The sequence below is a fragment of the Cygnus atratus genome, chromosome 3 (assembly GCF_013377495.2).
Source record: "Cygnus atratus isolate AKBS03 ecotype Queensland, Australia chromosome 3, CAtr_DNAZoo_HiC_assembly, whole genome shotgun sequence".
Classification (NCBI taxonomy): domain Eukaryota; kingdom Metazoa; phylum Chordata; class Aves; order Anseriformes; family Anatidae; genus Cygnus; species Cygnus atratus.
Window position 1 is genome coordinate 6,275,827 of NC_066364.1, and position 21,106 is coordinate 6,296,932.

A 21,106-nucleotide genomic window follows, 5' to 3' on the forward strand; every position below is an offset into this window, starting at 1 on the left:
AAGGACGAGGAGCCATGGTTGGAAGTTGGAACCTGGCAAATTCTGGTTGAATATAAGGACAAAATGTCCACAAAGTGGTTAAGCACTGGAGCAGGCTGTGGCTCTGAAATCCCCATGATATTGGATATTTTACCTGCAATGCTCCCTTCATTTGTCTGAGTTATTGTGACCTGGAATGTGTACTGAAATGTTAGTTAGGGCTGGGGGGTGGTTCTCGGATGATTTCTGTGTCCTAAAAACCCTCAAATCCTCAGTGTGAGGATTAGTGATCAACGGCTAATGATTAACTCAGTGATTCAGCTGTGCTTTAATGGTACATGAAGAGCTTCTCTTGAGCAGCCCATGCCTTATTTATTTACTAATTTTCAGGATGAGAACAAAATGTGCCTACGTTAATTTAAGAGAAATTCAGAATGGCACACAATCACCGGGGCTTCAGTGCTCATCCAGGAAAAGCTTGAAATTTCTGACATGCAGGGGTTTGGCAGAGACCAGCTCCTGCCCACCCAGGTTTGTGTGCCCCTTGCTCAAATTGTACAGCTCTGTGCCGAGCCCCCATGAACAATTTCCCCAGGGAACTGCTGACAGTGCTAGAGTAGAGAGCCCGTTCTTCAGCTCAGCGTGTATGTGGCTGCTGCTAATTTCACTTCCATTAAACCAGATCTGGATCAATTAAATCTGTCTGAAAGAAGGCGGCTACGGTGCCTGCGCAGCCATTTGGCACCGGGATGCTCTTTGGGGACGCTGTCGGTGACGAAGATGGTGCAAACTGAAACACCCCACAAAGCAAACAGCCCCACAGCTGCTCTCATAATCTCGACGCCTCGTTAATGATTTATTTATTTTTTAACACGAAGGCAAGTGTCAAAATTGAGCGCTCCCAGTCTGCTGGCAGGGGGCAGTGCCGCTGCCAGACTACATTTCCCAGGAGCCCGCTGTCTCCCGTGTCGCTCACCGAGGACCTTGCAGCTCTCCGGAGGAATTTGGGCTGCTGCAGTTGCGAGCGCTGGCACTGTAGAAACATGACCTTCAGAAATTTGTCTCCTAACCAACCCAGAGCACAGCTGAGCTAGCGTGGCCAGGGCCGCTCCTCTTTCAGAGCCGCGCAGGGTGGCTGCTTAGCCTTGCCGCATGTCACACGCTACATGGTACCTGCAGAAGACGAGAAGAGCTTACCTCTTCCAGAGAGATGGCCCCGGGCCAGCAAATTCGCTCTGTCAGCCTGTGCGGCCGCTGTGGCAGAACTAGGTACAAATCACCGTGGTTTTGCTGGAGGGAAGGGGATCAAAAATTGATTTTGGGGGGCAGGGAGAACTTCAGTCCCCGGATTCCTCACTGCTCGGCATTTGTTCTGCCATTTCCGCTCCAGCAAATCTGCTCCTTCCACTCTGCTCGCTCTCCCTTTCCCATAATTTAGGCTTTGCAAGTGTTTTACGCCGCCTGAGCTATCTGTGGGGTTGTTCGCATGGAAATCTTCGCCTCTGAGACCAAAGGGCTGCAGTCAATTAGCACAGCACAGTTGGGACTATCCTGACCTTTGCACTTGCTTGTTTTCTGGAGCAACACTAGAGGCAGTCTTTTGCCTAAGGTAGTAGCAAGGTGCTGGCTTCTGCAGGAATTTGCTTTTCTAGTTAATGTTGGTTAATCGAAGAAAAACTGAATTTCATGTTTCTGGCTACGGTAGAGTTGTCTGTAAAAACGGAGGGTCGCAAAACTGCTTGGTGAAAGGCAGGAAAGAAACACCCTGGCATCTGCAGGGCATCGCTCTGTCCTCAGTAACTTACTCGTAGTATTTCTCAGCGTATGGTATAGGACTGCTACAAACTCTTACGTGCAAACCTGTGGCAGTGTGCTAATGATTTGTGATGTCTGTCTTTGCTGGTCTTTAAGCGTGAGCGCCATGTTACCGTGCCCCATTGCCCAGAGAGCCACTGCTGGCCTGCATGCAGAGGGACACCTTCACACCAGCCATGTAACGACTGCTCAGGATTTTGAAATTAGGGGCAGCAAAAATGCACCCCCAGTGTTTCAGAAGCAGCGCTGGGTAGGTGAGATGGAGGTGGGCCGCCTTTCCTGGCCATCCCTTATTCCTGTGAGAGAACTAACAACCTAAACTCTCTGTGTCTGCACCAGCAAAGCAGCTCTGGTGTGCTTTAGGGCGGCTTGTAGGGATAGATGCTCACCTGCAAGGATGTCTGCGTTACACCACGGCCAGCGTTGTGCTGTTCCTGGTTCTGGGTCATGTGCTGCCACCATGCTGGGCAGAGCTGGAGAGGCCAGACACCCAGTAAGGGATCCGACTGATTTTTATTCAGGAGGAGTAACTGGAACAGAGCTTTTACTTTTACCCCAGAGTCTCTTGGAAAGTATGTGCATGGCATGACATCTTCAAAAAGAAGTAGGGGAGGAAGACTTGGGGCTTGATGCATGTTTGCGTCTCATGCCCAAAGCCACATTGAACAGAGCTGGGTGTGAATCACCTCCTGCTCCCCACAAGTACCCCCGCCCTGCTGCAGGTCGCTGCACTTTGCTCACACCTTGCTGCCTGCCTTGGGATTCGGGTGTAGATGTCACCGGTGCAGTATGTCCCTCCACAGCTGAACCCAAATTCATGTTTGTCCTCTCTCCTTCTCTTCAGTGACGTTCCCCCTGGATCTCACGAAAACTCGACTGCAAGTCCAAGGTGAAGCTGCCGCGCGTGGCAGCGGAGCTGCTGCCAGGCAGGCTGTCCCGTACCGCGGCATGCTGCGGACGGCGGCTGGCGTGGTGCAGGAGGAAGGCTTACTGAAGCTCTGGCAAGGAGCCACTCCGGCCGTCTACCGGCACATAGGTGATTATCGGCAAGTTCGGGTCCTGCTTTCAGTGGCCAGCGGCCTTGGGCCACGAGCTTCCCCTATCTTGTCGCACTTTAAATGTAGCTGCGAGGATTTCTTCAGCCTGCTTTGCAATCCCACTTTGAAATATATGGGATTCCAGCTCAGTCCCCACTCTTCCCTCTCTTCGTGGCCTTTTTCTGGCCTCTAGGAAAACAAAATATAATCTCCCTGACATTTTTGCAGGAAGGTCTTCAGTGCTCACAGGCACTCACGGTCCCCAGAACAATAAATATATTTTATCCAAGGGAAGTGGGGACAGACTGGGAAAAAAATATGAGGTTGCTAACGCCAGGATGAAGAAACATGGTAATGGTCTGGCCACAGGTAACAGTTTGACGTGTTTTACTTGCAAAGCCAGTGACAGCAACAAACCTCAAAAGCACTCATGGCAGTTTCCGTGCTTGGCAGCCAGCTGAGAGGGGAGCAGTGCAGTAGGGTCTGCTCGGTGTGCTGCCACGAGCCATGCTGCCTCTTGGGACATTTATGGCTCAACCAAAGAGTGTAAAAATTCCTGGCTATAGCATTTGTACCAGCCAACTCCCTTGCTTTCCCTGTTTTGACCATGAACGTGAGAGCAGTGACCATGTGGCCCAGGCAAGCTCCACAATGTTTTACAACAAAGCCCCTCAGCTTTCTCTCACGGGGTGACCTCCAGAAACGGCAGACCTAAGACTTACCTCCTGCTTTTGTATTCCACAGTGTATTCTGGTGTTCGGATGGTTGCATATGAACATCTGCGTGACTCTGTGCTTGGCAGGGCTGAGGACGAAAGCTTTCCTTTCTGGTAATGTCACGCATGTATGCTTGTGCCTGTTTGGGGATTGTCCTTTACTCTGGATGGCCCTAGAAAGCTGTCTTCTCTTTATGGCTCGCCCACCTAAAGAGGGTAAAGATAAAGTAGGAATTTAAGCATCTGCATGGACTGCCTGGTGCTACAGGAAAGGGTTTTATGTATTGGCAAGCAGTTCCGAGTTTCAGATCGACATTCAGTTGTTATAATATATACAGCAACCTCTCTTGTATCTTGCCATTCTGCCTTTAAACCTTAAGTGAGGAGCATGATGTAACCCGGAGAGGAAGCAGAGCATCTTGGTGGCAGACTCTCAATTTTTATATTAACTTGAAATTAACCGAACTATTCCTGACTACATTAACTACCTGCATTTGCCACAATTATCATCTTAACTTCGGCTGCCAGGATAAGAAAGAGCCATTCACATTTATCTCACTTGGGCCGTGCTGCCGAACTCTTTAGCACTGCGATTTGTGAAGCTCCTCAGCGTATTCTGCAGCGTGTTTGATTTCCCTGTGCGGCAGGAAAGCTGTTGTTGGAGGCATGTCTGCGGGTGCCATCGGACAGTTTTTTGCCAGCCCAACTGATCTGGTGAAGGTGCAGATGCAGATGGAAGGAAAAAGGAAGCTGGAAGGAAAGCCGTTACGGTCAGTTCTTCTCCAGACTGGCATTTATCCTGCCCGTGGTTACTCTTTGGCTGAGGGCATGGTTCTCTGCTTTCTGCCACCCCCTTCCCCAGCTGCTCTGGTCCCTGTTGGAGGAAGAGGCATGCGATGGCTCTGGGCAGAAGAGGGGGGCGGATCTGAGATTTCCCCCTTATACTTGCCTTCCCGATTTTAGTGTGTAAGTCCTGGAGACCACAAACCCTTGCCTATCGGAGGTGTGCAGCATTTCCACACCAGCACACCACCAGGGAGGGGGAAGGATGCTTTCTGAAGGGAAGCTGGAAGAAAGGACAGGGAAATGGCTCAGCTGGGATTCACTGGCGCAGGGAAAGGCTTGGCTACCTACAAACAGCAGGGCTTGAGACCCTCCTTGCAGATACCAGGACACGCTGCCCTTTAGGTCCAAAACGACTGGCATTGTTAGGTTTCTTACACATTTAGTATTGCAACGCACCTGTGGAATCAGAGGGTCGCCTATCATTAGTGACCAGACTGCTGCTTACCAGGGAAACTAACGATTGCTAAGATGTCGTGGTATGAAAGTCAAAGATTAAAGGGATCCAGAGACCAGATCCTCGCAGGTATAAACTGCCACTCTTAAGTGAGGACCTGGCTCAGCAAAGCTCTGGAATACGCGAAGATGTCTCTGTAGCTGGGTTCTCTCTCAATTAAACATTGATTTCAGATTTCGAGGAGTGCACCACGCATTTATGAAGATCCTGTCCGAAGGAGGAATTCGAGGACTTTGGGCTGGATGGGTGCCAAATGTCCAGAGAGCTGCTCTGGTAAACATGGGAGGTAAATTGAATTAGTTGATCTGCAGTGCTTAAGGCCGCATTTAAGCTTTAAATATTAAGTCTTTGGGACTGAAAGGCACCGCCTGTGGCTTCCAACCATAAACGCTGGCTCTGTTCTTGGCATATCCTGCTGCGCTACCTTGGCTATTTTTTTCATTTTGCATGTTTTAATCTTCTTTGGCATGCTGGGTACTACTTCCTAGGTCAGCCGGCACGGGATTACATTAGCAGCATGACCAAAAAATGTCTTTGGAGTTAGAAAACTGGAGGTGGTGTAAACTACGCCTTGCTAAGCAGCAGGACTGATAATCTGGATGGTTTGCAGGAAGAGTTATTAAATATATAATAAATATCATTAAGGTATACCTCTCCATACGTGATGCAACAAGTAGTCTCAGCACGTAAACTTTAACGAGCAAACTCTTTTACAAGTGAAAAATATTCACTGGGTCCCTTTGGGCTGTAAAGCACTGCTGAGAGCTGGGAGGGTCATCCTGGTGAGGGCACTGGAAACGCAACGCACATCTACCATCAACTTTCAGGTCACTGCCCTTCATTCACACACCCAGATGCTATAACTCTGATCTGTTTTCAGAAGATCGTGATATAAATTCTGTAGATTTAGTGGATTAGATCTAATATTTACTATCTTTGTACATTTTTAACATTTTTGTGGCACTCGCACAGAGGTGGCAGAGGAAGAACACTCCTTACCATGGCATTTTGGGCCTTGCTTAATGAATTATTCTGCACAATTTTCCATTTGGGATCCATGCTGCCATTTGTAGGGTAGAACAGGGAAGAAGGCAGTGGGAGGGAGCAGGTACTCACACGTCTAACGAAGGGAGCTACGTGCCACAACTCGCATCAGAAACTGGGGGCAGGGTGCTAGCTGTGCCAATGGGAGGAGCAGCACTGGAAATTTAGGTCTTGCCAAATCTCCATCCTTTGTCAGTAATAAACAGCACAAACACCATTTGCTTCTGATGCTTTTTTTTCCTCATTATTCTCTTTACAGATCTGACCACTTATGACTTGGTGAAGCACTTCTTGCTTCTGAACACGCCACTCACAGACAACAGTCTCACTCACAGCGTTGCCAGGTGCCCTGCTCCTTTTTTACCCCTTTTCCACTGTGGGGCTTTCCCAGCCTGGCCGTCTGGACCTGCATGACCCCCGTGTGCTAGCAGAAGCCCCTAGTCTTTAGCTGTGATATCGATGATAAAACTATCCTTATACTGGTAGTGGTTTGGGTTTTTTTCACCTGAGAGAACATCACTGCACAGAAGTCACAAAACAAAGGATGCAACCATTGCTAGGAAACTGCACTCACCAGAAGAGCCTTACCAGTACATCTGAACACCTGTGAGAGCACACAAATTTTCACCTTTCTGCAATTGCTACTATTTTATCTAATCTATTTTAACGTTAACAAACAGTAAGAACAAGTGATATAACCTCTGCAGAACAACCTCTTTTATTCCCTTGAATTCTGAAGAGATCTGCTTTACATAAGCTATAACATAAATCAATTATTATGGGTCCTTTACCCCTGCCTCAGGACTACATACAGAGGCGAGGGCAGCTGGCACTGAGAGGACATTTGAGATGAAGCAGTACTAGCAAGCCTTCTCCTAAACAAGTTTATGTTAATTTATGAGGTATTACTCATGATTTTATGAATACCTGTTTTCACTTATCTTTAGTATTGGAACTTAACTTGAGATAAATTGTAGGTTTTTTGCTAAGTACCTGTTGTTATTGATAGTGGCTGTTCTGGCTTGGTGGCCGCTGTCCTGGGAACTCCTGCTGATGTGGTCAAAACCCGGATAATGAACCAGCCGAGAGACAAGCAGGGAAGGTACGGACACTTCAGGGACTTCTCCGTAGGACAGTGAGACCCTGAGTCTCTCTGATTTCACTGGGAGTTGGTCCAGGTGCTAAGTCTTGCTCTTCATCTTGTTACCATTTTAGTATTTCAGTTTTGTGTGTCTCAGGGGTTTTCCTGGGATGACCACATAGCCATATCAAGTTACTTCAGTGGAATTCAGAGCAATTAAGACTCCAGTGAGCTTACAAAAGAATAATGGTACCAATTTAGCTGATACCGGTTATTTATCATTTGGGATGGGATTTATTTATTTTTGATTTGTGTATTTGTAATCCTAACTGTTCGTTTTCTGCACGTTGCTAGAGGTCTGCTGTATAAGTCTTCCACGGACTGCTTGATTCAAACGGTACAAGGTGAAGGGTTTATGTCTCTATACAAAGGCTTTATACCAACCTGGATGCGAATGGTAAATGCCTTTTAACTGTCTTTAGTAAAAGTTGAAAGATGTGGCGTTAAAATGAAGGGAGTGTTTTGCTCTATCAACATTTCAGAGTTATTTGGGTGTCTCTATTTAACTGCAGTTACATAGCTGCTAATGGATGAAACAACTGCATGCAGCGTCACTTCCTAGGCACAAAAGGCTTTTGCCCAACACCGGTATATTGCTCTAAAAAAGCAGACAGCAGAGAATCTCAGCTACATGGGTGCAAGTTTCCTATTTTATGCAAGGAGAACCATGTAATTATCTGATTAACGTTTTAGAACAAGAGAAGCCTTTACAAAAAATTAAGAAGCGTTCAGCCTCAAGTAGTTCCCAAGCATGAAACATTTCACGTTAAACATTTACAGGCTGGCAAGCTTGCAAAAAAGGGTTTTCGGTGTCTTGTGAAGGACTGTGTAGCCCTATCGATATGCAACATGAAAGTTTTTATGACAGACATGAGATTAAGCTTGGGAATAGCATTTCTAAGGAGACAAAAACAGTTTAATGTAATGGGATTATTTGATCAGTTCTGTTTCAAGCTTCTAACTTCTGTGCTTGCTTTCACAGGCTCCTTGGTCACTGGTATTCTGGCTTACATATGAACAAATCAGAAGGATCTGTGGAGTTAGTTCTTTTTAAAATCATAAACCACATTAATATCCACAAAACGAAGAATAGGAAAGCTGTATTTTCATTCCACAAGGCATTCCTACCCCACAAAGAACTAATTCATTTAGGAGAGTGGAGTAGGATCGCATGTATAGATTGCTGCCCTAAATCCAGTCCTTCCTGGCTAGGACTGGCCATGACTTAAGCATGCTAGCTGCTTGGCAGACCGCTGTATGAAGGTTAAGTTATCCGCAAGAAAAAAATGCCACAATAAGACTTCAACTGGCAGCCAGCATCAGCTTTTTGGACGAGTGAACAAAGGTTAAAAAAAAAATCTAACAAGTAGAATATTGTATGTTTTGTAATAGTGATGATTCCTGTAATTAAGGACAAAAGCAGATTGAACAATGCAGCACTGAACATGTGGCTTACCAGCCTATAAAATTACTTAGGAATTTTTGTTATTATTAATTTGTTTTCACATAGAAAAAGAACTACCTCTTTAGTATAATGCCTCAGCAAACCAAGTGCAGGGTGCTAGGTACTGAAACAGATTGAAACAGTTCACCTAACTTTCAATCTGCTTTGCACAAAAAGCAGACGGGGCTGTGCTCCTTGTGGTTTCCTGAATCTGTCTGACCTCTACACTCAACCACCTGAGTAACATCCACGAGTGAAATTCAGTCCCTGAAATCAAAAAGCCTAGGAAAGCCTAAGAAATCAAAAGCCTAGTTCACTCTGTCCTACTTGAGGGGCTCACAATAGGCGTGTTGTCCACAGGACAAGTTGCACTACTTGTCCTTTCAGAGTCCCAGCACTGACAGGGCAGACTGGGTCACTAAAGTACCACTTTTCCATGGAAATATACACTCTGCCCTTTTTAAATCTAGGCAGAAATATAATGTTCCCTTAAAAAAAACGGATATTTGAATATATATATTTTTTTTAATCTAAAGCTTTCCACATTTTATAGGAAAGAGGACTACTTCTGTTTGTCACTAGGCTTTGTCTATGAGGAGGCAAAAATGCACTCTAGTAGAAATCATAACATAGACAGAACAAAGCTGGCTTTGATTTAACAACACCAAACAATGAAACGACACTACAAAATTTGTTCTCCAAGTAAATACTCAAGATTTCTTCCAGACTAAACTTTGCAACCAGTACCTCCCAGGTGCCAATTTCTGATTAAAAACAATCTGAGTGTCTTCTTGGCTTCACTTGTACTTTTTGCTTATATTGTAGGTTTGTTGTGGCTGCATGTGGTTGGGTGTGTGACTCTAAGGTGGGAACAAATGCTGTGTAGATACTTATCTCACCACTATTAGGTGATCAGTTTTTTGTTCAGATATATTATCTTTTTTAGTTATCAGGCTTAGAAGGTAGCCTGAGTTCCTTCCTTCTTACACATCATCACCAGCAACTATAAACCAGCAGGCAAAGCTGCTTTTTCAGTCACATCCATACGGTCCTGCCTACAATCCTGTTACTCAGATAGACTTGATGCTGGATATGCAGAAGTGCCTCATCTATTGAGGTAAAAAAAGTAATTTTAGAAGTCTTTTAGTGAGGAGTTGTTTTAACTCTTAATAAAGCTATTTTGAGCAGGAAACACTAAAGAGATTCATAACGCTGCCAATGCCTAATGTTTTGTATTAAAATAACTAAATTTGAATAGCAAAAGCTGCTACTTACTGCATCACTTCTTAATGTGTGGCAATTCAAAATTTTTCAAGCAGAAGCTTCTACTGTGTGAAGCACACGGCCACGTTTATTGGACTTACCAGTTTCAGAAGCTGTCAGCCCGAGGAGGGCACCACGGCTTTCGGGCTTGGCTCTCCTGTGTTATAACAGACAAACACAGCACCTACATTTGCTGCTTCACGAAGCCCTTAGAGGCGGCTCGGCCCCTGTCAGAGGCGGCTCGGCCCCTGTCAGAGGCGGCTCGGCCCCTGTCAGAGGCGGCTCGGCCCCTGTCAGAGGCGGCTCGGCCCCTGTCAGAGGCGGCCCCGGCCGCGCTACAAAATGGCGGCCGCCGCTGAGGCGCTGAAGGCGCCCGAGAGCCCTCCCGAGCCCTCCCGCCCCGCCCTCACACCGCCGCCCCCTCGCCAGCCAATAGCCGCCGAGCATTGCACCTAGGTCCCGCCCCCGGCGCTCGCTCCACCCAATGGAGGCGAAGCTCCACCCGGCGCCGTGCCGCTGCCACACAGCCGGCATGGAGCGGTCCACTCTCAGCGAGGGTGGCAACAGGGGTCTCCGCGCTGAGTCCTGCTGACAACTTTCTCCCTCGTAGTGCCTCCAAGCATCCTCCATTTAACACAGACAGCCCTCTATATTGGCTTACTCCCTTTTATCTTGCTTTCATTATCCTACTCCCATCCCTCTTGCTTTCGTCGCCCCCCAGGATAACAAAAATGGACTCGACCACCCCGGCCGGGCAGCCGCACCTGGCCGTTTAACGCCTCGCGGGTCACGTGGGCGGCGCGCGCTGTATGAGGGGGCGAGGCAGGGGGGTGCGCCGCCATTTTGCGTCGTGTGGGGCCGGCGGCTGAGGGGCGCCATGGGGCTCGCGTCCGGGGCCCCCGAGCCCGGCACTGCTGTCACCCTGCGGGTCTGTGCCGTGGGTACGTGCCCCGACGTGCCCGTAGTGCAGCTCTGGGGGTTGCTGGGCCAGCGCGGTGCTGAATATATCCGCCTCCGCAGCGAGATCCAAGCAGCGGCCGGGCCACGCCTGGTGAATGCACCAGGCCCTGTGGGGCAGGTGGCTGGTGAGGCTGAGCTGCATGCTGGAGACCTGGGCCTGGTGGAGCTGGCCGGGCTCTGGTACCGCTGCTGTGTGGTGAGTCGCCGTGGCTGGGACTACCGTGTGTTCCTGCTCGATGAGGGCTGCACAGTGGTTGTGTCTCCCTACTACCTGGCACAGGGCTGTAAGGAGCATTTCTGCCTTCCGCCTGAGGTGCTGGGCTGTGTTGTGGCTGATCTGATGCCGGCTGGAGGCCCTGTGGCGGCCGCCTGTGGGGATGCGCCTGTCTCCACTTGGACAGCAGAAGCTATGGAGTTCCTCAGTCACCTGCATGGCAAGGAGGTGTCGGGTGTGGTGCGGGAGGTGATGGTGCCACAGCATCTCACCGTGCTGGAGCTGCCCCAGCTGGTGGCCCAGATGCATCACCTGGGCCTGGCCAGGCAGGTTACTCCTGGTTGGTTCTGCCAGGTGCTCAAGGACTGTCTAACTCATGAGCAGTTAACAGACCAGCTCAAACCGCAGTCTTCTGCGCGTTCCCTCACAACTTCCACCATGCCACAGCTTCTCCAAGTTTTCCACTTATATCAGCCAGCGTCACCTGCCTTGGACTACTTCTACCCACAGCTTCAGCTGGGTGTGACAGAGCCCGTCATAGTGACCCACGTCTCCGACCCTCACCACGTCTACTGCCAGTTGCAGAGCTTGTCGAAGGAGATCCATCGGCTTTCTGATACCATGCGCCACATTTATGACAGGTGGGAGCAAGATTTACAACCCAAAGTGGGCTCACCCTGTGCTGCGCGTGGTGTGGGGGGCTGCTGGTACCGAGCGCTCCTGCTGGAGGTCACCTCTGGGGAGCAGGACCAGCAAGTGGCTCACGTGTTCTTTGTGGACTATGGCAGGAAGGAGACTGTGATGGGAGCTAGCCTGCGCCACCTGCCCCTCGAGTGTTTTCGCATGCCTGTGGTGACTTACCCGTGTGCTCTTCAGGGTGTCTCGGATGGGGGTTGTGGCTGGTCCCTGTCGCAGATCAATGAGCTGAAAGCGTTGGTGCTGGGCAAAGGAGTGCGAGCTCGCATCGAAGCCTTTAACTCCTTTGAGCATCTCTATAATGTGAGCCTGTATGGGGAAGGTGGCATCAACTTGAACCACGTCTTTGGGGTGCAAGCTCGCTGCCTGGTCAGCAGCCACGTGCAGGTCAGCCAGACTGAGGCGGGGGAGCAGCTGGAGGTGGAAGAATCCGCAGCTGGAGAACTGGAACTGCCACCGGGAGCCCCTCCTGTTGCTTTAACGCCCAGAGATCTGGCCTCTGCTCCTTCAGTTGGCGTGCACCTGAAGCTGGGTGTGTTCCACGATGTGCAGGTCTCCCATCTCCGAGACCCGTCCGAGTTCTGGCTGCAGCTCCACGAGCATCACCAGCTCTTCAGGCAGCTGATGCAGAGCATGTGGAATTTTTACTCCAATGCCACGCAGCTGGGTGATGTCGTATGGGACCTACAGCCTGGATCCCTTTGTTGTGCCAGTGGAAAAGAGGGTGCCTTTTATCGAGCAGTAATCACCAGGGTTCTGGACAGTGGTGTAGAAATACACCTGATGGACAGAGGCAATACTGAAACTGTAGACCGGGATAAGGTAAAGGAGCTCCTTCCTCAGTTCAGGGAGCTGCCGGCTTTAGCTCTGAAGTGTTGTTTGGCAGATGTCTCCCCTCTGAGGGGGACTTGGAGTGAAGACTCTGTGTCTGCCTTCAGAGAGATTGTACTGAACAAGGGACTGAAGGTTCATTTTCGCAGTGCACGGGGTGACAAATACGTGGTTGAAATTCTTGACCAGTCCCAACTGGGAGAGAAAAATGTGGGTAAACTCATGGCTCAGGGGGGGTATGCTGAGCACCAGGGGTGTGAAATGCCTGAGACTCCTCAAAAATCATCTGATAAGGCTGCGAGGCAGGCCTCTCCTGCAGCGGGTGCTGGGGAAGAAAAACAAATGAATACAGCTAAAAAGCTCAGAGAAGAACCTGGTCTAAAGAAAAATGATATTGCACTTAGTCCTGCAGCTGTGATGGTCAAGGAGAGCCCTGTTGCAACCACTCACAGTTCTAAAAGTACTGAATCTCTTCCTGCTCAGGTGTATGAGGGCAAGGAAAACCTGCCCATCTCTCACAGGCAGAGTTACCTGGAAATGAGGCCGACTTTCTCTTACGGGGGTCAATTGGAAGTGGGAAGTACAGTTAGTGTGGTTGTATCGTGTGTTGAAAGTCCTGGTTATTTTTGGTGTCAGTTAAGTAGAAATTCTGATGACTTCACTGTATTAGTGGCTGAAATTCAGGAGTACTGTGAAAATTCATCCCACCCCGATACTTGGCCGAATTCTGTATGCTTAGCCCAGTACTCAGAGGATGAAAAATGGTACAGGGCTCTGATTGTCAGCGAAGTTACTTCTGCAGAAAAAGTAGAAGTCATATATGTTGACTATGGCAACAGAGAGTGGGTGTCTCTAACGAGTCTCCGCTCAATTCCTGAACACTTCCTCCAGTTAAAGGCTCAGGCTTTCAGGTGCAGCCTGTACAACTTAATCCAGCCTAATGGTCAGGACCCGTTTGTTTGGGATGAAGCAGCAGTTCTGGCCTTTCGGGAGTTTGTTGATGCCTCATCGTGTCACTTTGAGCTGAGGTGCACAATATTTGCCTTGGCTTCTGTTAATAATAAGGAGCTCTTTAATGTTGTAGATTTAATGACACCTTTCCAGAGTGCTTGCCAGTTTCTGACAGCCAGAGGTGTGGCCAGACCTCTGTCACCTCAAAAACCTCTGGCATCCTGTGTTCAGCTCCATTCATTCTATTTTTCCACGCACGATATCAAAATTGGGAGTGAGGAAGAGGTTTTTGTTACTCACGTTGATGATCCGTGGACGTTTTACTGCCAACTTGAACGATGTGCAGATGTCTTAGCACAGCTTACCGATAACATCGGGCACCTCAGTGAAACAATGACCAGCTTAGAAACTTTGCCAAAGTCTGGAGGCTTGTGTCTGGCAAGGTACACCGATGGTAGCTGGTACAGGGGGGTAGTTACAACCACGAAACCGAACAAGGAAGTCTTTTTTGTGGATTTTGGTAACACAGAGACAATGGAGAAAGATAATCTGCTTCCTATACCAAGTGATGCTTATGATATTTTGCTTTTGCCAATGCAGGCCATAAAGTGTTCCTTATCTGACATAGCCAACGTTCCCAAAGAAGCTACAGCGTGGTTTAAGCAAGCTGTCCTGGAAAGGCAATTAAAAGCAATAGTTGTAGCGAAGGAATCCGATGGTAAACTGCTGATTGAGTTGTTTGATGGTAATACTCAGATTAATGCAAAACTGAAGGAGGGGTTAAGATTAAGAAATAAGGCAGGACTGAGTAGACAAGTAGAAAATGAAACTTTGTGCTCTAAAGGTACAGATGTGGAAAAGAGGAATGGGCCTGCCGAGTCTTCTCTGAATACAGGTAGGCCTCTTGAAAGAAAAAAATGCAGATCTGAAGCCTGGGGAGGAGAGGAGAGTAGCAAAATGCACGTCAAGCCAGAAGGTGTAAGCCTTCGCCAGCCTTCTGCGAAGAGAAGACTGGCAGATGAATTACTGGAAGCTGATGAGAAGTTGAGCAGTAGTGAAGGTGCTTTGTTAGATAGAGTGGGGGAGGAAAAGCAGTCTGTGCCGTCTGTCGAGGTGGATGCCCAGTCGGATAATAAGTCTGGAACCGAAGGCAGATGTGTACGAGTTAGAAATGTATCTGACCTACCCCAGCAGAGCATAACGCCAGCTCATAAAGTGTTAACGTATGTTTCTCACGTAAATGATCCTTCAGATTTTTATGTTCAACTCGCAAGCGATGAGGCTCAGCTAAACAGCGTTTCAGAGCGCTTAAACAATGAAACGCCAGCAAAGCACCCTTGTGGGCGACCCTTGCAAACCGGAGACTTGATCAGTGCTGTTTATTCCGAGGACACCCTGTGGTATAGAGCTGTAGTAAAAGGGAAGACTTCCGACAATTCGATCAGCATACAGTATATTGATTATGGTAATACCGCAGTGATCAGCGGTGATCAAGCGCACAGGCTCCCTGAAGACTTAGCTTCGGTTCCAGCAATGGCCATTCACTGCTCTCTAGGTGGACTTAAATGCAACAAAAGTACAGGCTGGACAGAGAAGGCGATCGAGTACTTCACCAAGAGAACAAGTGAAGTGCTGCTCACGTGCAAATTTGTAGAGAAGGCTGAGGATAAATGGGCAGTTACTCTCAGTGATGATCAAGGTATAATAACAGTCCATTTAGTTGATGAAAACCTTGCAAGAAGGGAAGGGTCTTACTCAACTGGAATACTTGATGGAAGAGAGAATGGTGATGTGATAAATACGTGCCAGCCTTTGCCTTCTCAGGCACAGAATGAAATTTCCAGTGTAAGTGATAGTAAATCATTTATCTGGAAGTTTCCCGAGGCAGGTCAGACCGTACAAATTTATGTCACGGTGGTAAAAGGTCCAGAATATTTTTGGTGTTGCAGTGCTGATACAGAGAGCATAAACTACGTAGAGGAAAAAATAAAGGAAGCTGAAAACCTTGGGCTAAGCTCTCTGAACAATTGCATTAAAAGTGGTGATATTTGTCTAGCAAAGTACAGCCAGGATGGGAAGTTCTACAGGGCCAAAGTCACCGGTGTAACAGATGGCAACGTAGTTGTTAGACATGTGGATTATGGAAGTGAGGAGACTGTTGGCTTGGAGATGCTCAGGCAAATTCCATGTGAATTGCTCAAAGTACCCAATCAAGCGTTTGCTTGCTGCCTGTCAGGTTTCAATTCCTCAGAGGGCTCATGGCTTAGTGAAGCAAAAGAGAAGTTTTATGATATGACTGTAGAAGTGCTACTAGAAGCTGAAGTAGTAGAAACTCAGGAGGATAAAGCTTTTGAAGTCCCTCTGTCTGTTGTCAAGCTGGAAGCATCTGGGAAGAGTATTAATGAAGAGATGAAAGCTTTCTGGAAGGCTACTGTAGGAAGTGATCACAAAGCTGTCCCAAACCTGGAGAGCCCCTTACAGAGAAGCAGCTGTTCAAGCAGCGATACGGGTCCGTGCCTCAAAAGAGAAACTACTGTTGTTTGTGGACTAGCTCAGGAAGGAAGTGAAAGTGCTTCACTTCATTCTGAATGTTTCTTGGATGTCACTTCTGGGAGTTCAAACGCTGTAGGAGCAAACACGTCGGTGGGAGCTGTTGAGTATGTGCCTGGGAAGGCTGACAATGGACCTGAAACAGCTGAGACTCAAAGCAGCTTTGACAAAGAGGTCCCTCTGCTTGAAGAAGAGCCCGCTGTCGAAGCATTACCAGAAGCAGCGAGAAGCTGCAGTCTTCATGTTTTGGGGAGTGGGATGAAACCTGCGCTGCAGGAGCTGCCTGGAGCGCCACTCCTACAGGACGCTGAGCTGAAAGCAGAGCAGGCAGGTGGTGCTTCCCCAGGCAGCCTTTTCCTAGGGGGCAAACAAAAAGAGCTGCTGAGATGGCCACTGCTCCAGGTACAGCCTCCTGCAGGTGATGACACAGAGGCGTTGATGGAACTGGATCAGTTACAAATGCACTCTTACGATGATTTAAGAGAGTTCCTACTGGAACTGGATGCACTTTCAGTGTACTCCTCAGCTGATGAAGAAATGAAGGAAGCACTGGAAAGAGAGTCACCTGAAATGCAGACTGCTGCTGGCACTGAAGCAAGAGAGAAAGCGTTGGATCGGGACGCATTTGAGCTGCCACTCTTGCACGAGGAGATGGAGGAGTTGGCAGTTCTGAAATCACTTGAAATTTTACCCTCGCTTACCGAGAGGGACAACCTGGTGCCTTCGGTTAGCGATGGAGGGAAGGCAGAGCTGTTTCCATCTGACGTTCAGCTTGCTTTGGCAGAGAACGCAAAGGCACTGGAACTGGATTTGTCAGAGGTTCGTAAAGCAGAAGCTTTGCAAGAAGGTTGGATAGAAGTGGAGCCTCCCCTAATGCTGCCTCTGTCTGATGGTAGGCCTGAGAAACAGCTGGACCTAAAGACCCATGACATGCTGTCGATGCTAGGCGCCGAGATTGAGCAGCTGCTGGAGCTGGTGCTGCCTGATGTGCAGCCTTCTCAGGAGGATGGAGACGAGGACTCTTTAGAGCTGGAACACACTGCCCTGCAAAGTTCTGCAAATAGCGGGAGTCAATTTTCATTTCTCACAAAAGACTTAACAAGCCAGAGGCCTGTTTGCACCATAAAATCATGGGACTGCAAAGTTGAGAAACATAAGGAGTGGCAAAAGAAGAAAGATGACCGTTATGTGGAAGAATGGATGAGAAAGGACTTGGATGACCGTTACGTGGAAGAATGGATGAAAAAAGACTTGGCTGAATCGTTTAGAGAAAGTGGAAGGGCACTTACACACGTGCAGTCTTCAGGCTGTAAACATATGGATGAAGAAACGGGAAAAACGCAAAATGCTAACTTGGCTGGTTGCAGTGCAGGTAAAGTGTCTGATTTTTAACATGCTAAGTAATCAAAGTGTTCATTTAAACGTAATGTTAATGAATTAGATGAATGTTCATTCATTTAAATGTAAGAATAACTTGTAGAAAGCAATTTTTATTCCCTAATAAGCTTTTTAAGGCTTACTTCTGGTGTTAACCTGAGTATGCATTGATGGGTTATGGAAATTAGAATATGTGTAGTACTGTGGCAAACGTGACAGTAACAGCAAGTAATCTGAGAGGTTAATGGTTTTATGATTGGAAATCTCATTCTAAACGTGAATGCATTTTCAAGATTGTTTAGGATGACAGATTTTATTAATTAAAAGTAGTTTGGAGGAGTACAGGGGGATTTGGGAACGGAGTTGAGCCTTTTGGCTTTTTTGGTTTGTGTTTTCCTCCTCCTTCATTGATATGTCAACCTTTTTGTAGAATGCAGCGAATATATTTGTAACCTAAAAGGCTTTGCCGTTGGTTCAAAATGCGTGGTGTGGACGTCCCTCAAATGGTGTGAGGCTCGCATTTTGGAGGTATCTGAAAAAGGTACCAGGGTAAGTACGATTGAGTGCTCTTTCTCTATTTGTAAAACCTGGTCCTCTTTTTGTCTTCTCCCAAATTTAGAATATTTTGCGGAAAAAAAGACTTAGTATTGTGAGGTCTGATTCTGGACTTCTGGACTAGATGGAACTAGCTGTCTCATAGTGAGTGGATGCTAGATGTCAGTGCTTGATACTGCTTTTGCATCTCATTCTCCTGAATAGTCTGGGAGGACTGGTAGGTCTGGCTCCAGTTTGAGACAATACTTGTGGTGTTAAGCAAGTTACTGTTTTGCCATGGAGCTGTATTTACCATTAATGCCCACGAGCCTTGGCATCTTTTTGCTGATGTTTTAGGGAGTTACTGCTAAAAACAGTAGCAACTTGGAAAGGAACTTGACTTGTATATTATAGATAACGTACAGCTGTTCTTACATCAGTGAAACAAGTCTTTACTGAATTTGTGGCTGGTGGAAGTTAATTTAAACACTGGATTACAACACGTTGGGCTGCCTTGTGCTGCTGCTGTTCTTTTAAGATGGAATAAATGAGTATATGAGTAATGCTTCTTCCTCAGGTTTGGGGTGTGTGTGAAAGTGTGTGTGTATATATGTATATATATATACACACACACACATTATAAAGATAATAAAACGGGCCTTTAAGTTGTAATTTAAGATTGCAAATCCGGAAGATCATTTCATGAAAGTAAATCCTTAGAAGATCAAATGCCTGAGATTATGGAGGCCAGTCTTCTGTTTGCAGATTTCTTCTGTTATCTAAAGCTAGTTCAGCTGCATTCAGGAGATGAGTGTCAGGTATGGAGTGATACACCAATTCATCAGTTTCCTTCCCCTTCTAATTTAGTGGGTGTCTTCCAGCCTTTCCCTCTCGCAATACTTGGGTTAGAATCCCAGGAGAGGCTTAAGCTAGGGTGCTGTAGAAAGAACTACACGTGAAATACTTAAATGCAGCGATTCTTTGCCTTAGATTCAGTAGTGATGCTCAGGTTTACTAGCAGTCAATTTCTTCTTCCTTAGAAGATCCACGCTGAAAGCTTTCTCAGAGGTAGGGGTGAACCCTCAGCGTGGTTTTTTTTTTTCTGTTACTGTGTGTTCTTGGAGTATCGGCGGTGCTAGATAGGAGTTGGCTCTGTCCACACAGGTATTGAATCTCTCTACTGGCAGTGAGGAGATCGTGGATCCGGAGAACGTCTGGAACGTTATTCCTGACCGGGCTGGCAGATCACCCATGGTACAGTGCTCTGTGGGACTGGGGAAAACTGCACATTTCTAGAAGGGGCGTTCTGAGTTGTCGTTCTTGCTGTGTCACCACGAGGATAGAAAGGCAAAACAGCATTAACCTAAGTCTGCATTTGTGCTAACTGCTAGCAGCACAGTGTTTTTTAAGACATCATATTGTCCTTTCTTCTCTAATAGATGATTTAAATCTCTATGGAGACAATAGAAATTTAAATCTATTCTATGATTTATGCAGTCTGTTTATGTAAACTATTAGCCATTTGGCCTGAGGACAGTGAATTTGGTCTGGTGATAGCTTAATTAAAAAAAAAAAGCTTGAATGAAGAAATGTTACTAGAAGACTATTGTAAATCAGGAACATTAGAATAGTGCTGGTGACACGCAGCTTTGGCACATCATGCAGCTGGCAAATTGTGGAACATACTTGTATTACTAAGTAATTAGGCAATGATAGGAAGCTTTTCAACAGTATTCTTCATGAAGCACCAACCAGTGAGAAATTCATGTTTAGAACTCAGAATTAAGTCCGTCAGTCATGCTACTGATGATGGCTGGAGAATTAATTTCCAGTTCATTATTCATAACACAGTTTTTGTATCAAAAAAGGTGGAAGATATCTTGACTGATTCATGTGGGGCGGGGGGTAGAAGCAGTGCTGGAGAGTCCAGCAGTGCTGGTGTGAAAAGTTAGTCTAATATTTAAAGAAACACCGCAATGGAAAATATTTTGGCAATGGTGCCAGCTTCCGAACAGAATCCTCTTCTCTTCAGGCAATTAACCATGCAGCAGAAAACACGCTTCCCTCACCAGAGGAATCCTTACTTCAAGGTAAGATTACCTTAATTAAGCCTCCCAAAGAGGTTGTCTGATCAGGGTTTGGATGTATTCTAATTTCCTACTAAATGCTTTATTTTAGAAGATACAGCTGAAATACTTTTTTTTTTTAAATCCAGGCATTTCCTTTAACACTGTTGTAGAATTCCTCATAGTGCAAATGATGAAAGCTGCTGATGTCTCAATTAGAAATCAATTTAGTACTTATTCAACCTACTGGATTGAGCCTCTTGGGCAAACTGGGGTGGAATATCTACCTATGGTAAAGATTATGGTAGAATTTTAGGTGTTGGCCATCAGCATGTTGCTTTTTCTCACATTTCTGAGGCAAGCTGAGGGACTGTTGGTCAGACTACTAAGAACTGTAGTTTGGGACTTGAATGTTCCAATCCCTGAGTAGATCTTGGTCTCTGGTTAAGAGAACTTGATTAAACTGGTGAACCTACACATCCTTTCTCAGTTGCATCACCTAGATGCAGGCTTATTCTTCTCTTGCTGTTTCTGGTTTTGATATTGATTGCAGTTTTTGCAACTTGATTTAAATCGTTTTCCTCCCTGGCTGCTAATTACTGAAGTCCAAATTTGACCTCAGTGTTCTTGCATACTTTGGTCTCAAGTCTGTACACCCTCTTAGCAACAGCTGAGTGAACACGAGCAAAGGCCATGCAGATCTACAGGATGCAAAAACTCCCACTGAGGCTTATGATGAGCCCGCTGAGGGATGGAGTGGCTCTGAACTCACAAGTGAGATCTGGGAGCACTGCTTGCCTCATCTGCTTGGACAGTTCAGGTGTTTGAACTGTCTTGTCATTTCACAGTAACTTCTAAAGAGTAGCCTTTTAATAGGGTCCAGTATGTTGATAGTGTTTGTCTGAAGGCTTTTATAGAGCTGTGACTTCAGATATTAATGCATTTATGTGTTTATAGAAATATCTCGATGGGTCTGATCTGGTTTTTCCTTTATAGGAGAGCAAACCAGTTGCAGTTCAGCTAAATCTGAAAAATCTGGAGATCCTTATTTTCTCTAGCATTCCTGAAAGAATGACGTGTTCTCCACGTGAAGCTTCAAGCAAGTACCTGTGTACACACCATTGCCATGAAAATGGGTTTTCATGGGAACAAGACTACAAGCAGAACACTGAGTGTTTCTTCTGCCTAA

The 21,106-nt window shown here is 46.8% G+C and overlaps 2 protein-coding genes across 2 annotated transcripts; both read left to right on the plus strand.

Annotated features, from left to right (window-relative positions):
* The first annotated feature begins 661 nt into the window (after positions 1 to 661).
* On the plus strand, positions 662 to 9,263 carry SLC25A27 (solute carrier family 25 member 27). Its single transcript, XM_035560144.2, has 9 exons — positions 662 to 1,248; positions 2,639 to 2,830; positions 3,576 to 3,660; positions 4,194 to 4,316; positions 5,020 to 5,132; positions 6,150 to 6,234; positions 6,900 to 6,992; positions 7,326 to 7,428; positions 8,014 to 9,263. Exons 1-9 carry the CDS (start codon positions 1,146 to 1,148, stop codon positions 8,083 to 8,085), a joined length of 969 nt encoding a protein of 322 aa, XP_035416037.1. The 5' UTR covers positions 662 to 1,145; the 3' UTR covers positions 8,086 to 9,263.
* A 1,352-nt stretch (positions 9,264 to 10,615) lies between these two features.
* On the plus strand, positions 10,616 to 20,484 carry TDRD6 (tudor domain containing 6). The gene is made up of 5 exons (XM_035560176.1): positions 10,616 to 17,319; positions 17,755 to 17,866; positions 19,016 to 19,105; positions 19,884 to 19,941; positions 20,471 to 20,484. The coding sequence occupies exons 1-5, from the start codon at positions 10,616 to 10,618 to the stop codon at positions 20,482 to 20,484; spliced, it is 6,978 nt and encodes a 2,325-aa protein (XP_035416069.1).
* The last annotated feature ends 622 nt before the right edge of the window (positions 20,485 to 21,106 follow it).

Coding starts and splice junctions, on each gene's coding strand:
- SLC25A27 (XM_035560144.2), top strand. CDS start 1,146: ATGGTACCTGCAGAAGACGAGAAGAGCTTACCTCTTCCAGAGAGATGG. Junction 4,317..5,019: donor CTGGAAGGAAAGCCGTTACG/GTCAGTTCTTCT, acceptor CATTGATTTCAG/ATTTCGAGGAGTGCACCACG. Junction 6,993..7,325: donor CCGAGAGACAAGCAGGGAAG/GTACGGACACTT, acceptor GCACGTTGCTAG/AGGTCTGCTGTATAAGTCTT.
- TDRD6 (XM_035560176.1), top strand. CDS start 10,616: ATGGGGCTCGCGTCCGGGGCCCCCGAGCCCGGCACTGCTGTCACCCTG. Junction 17,320..17,754: donor GGTTGCAGTGCAGGTAAAGT/GTCTGATTTTTA, acceptor TGTAGAATGCAG/CGAATATATTTGTAACCTAA. Junction 17,867..19,015: donor TATCTGAAAAAGGTACCAGG/GTAAGTACGATT, acceptor CTGTCCACACAG/GTATTGAATCTCTCTACTGG.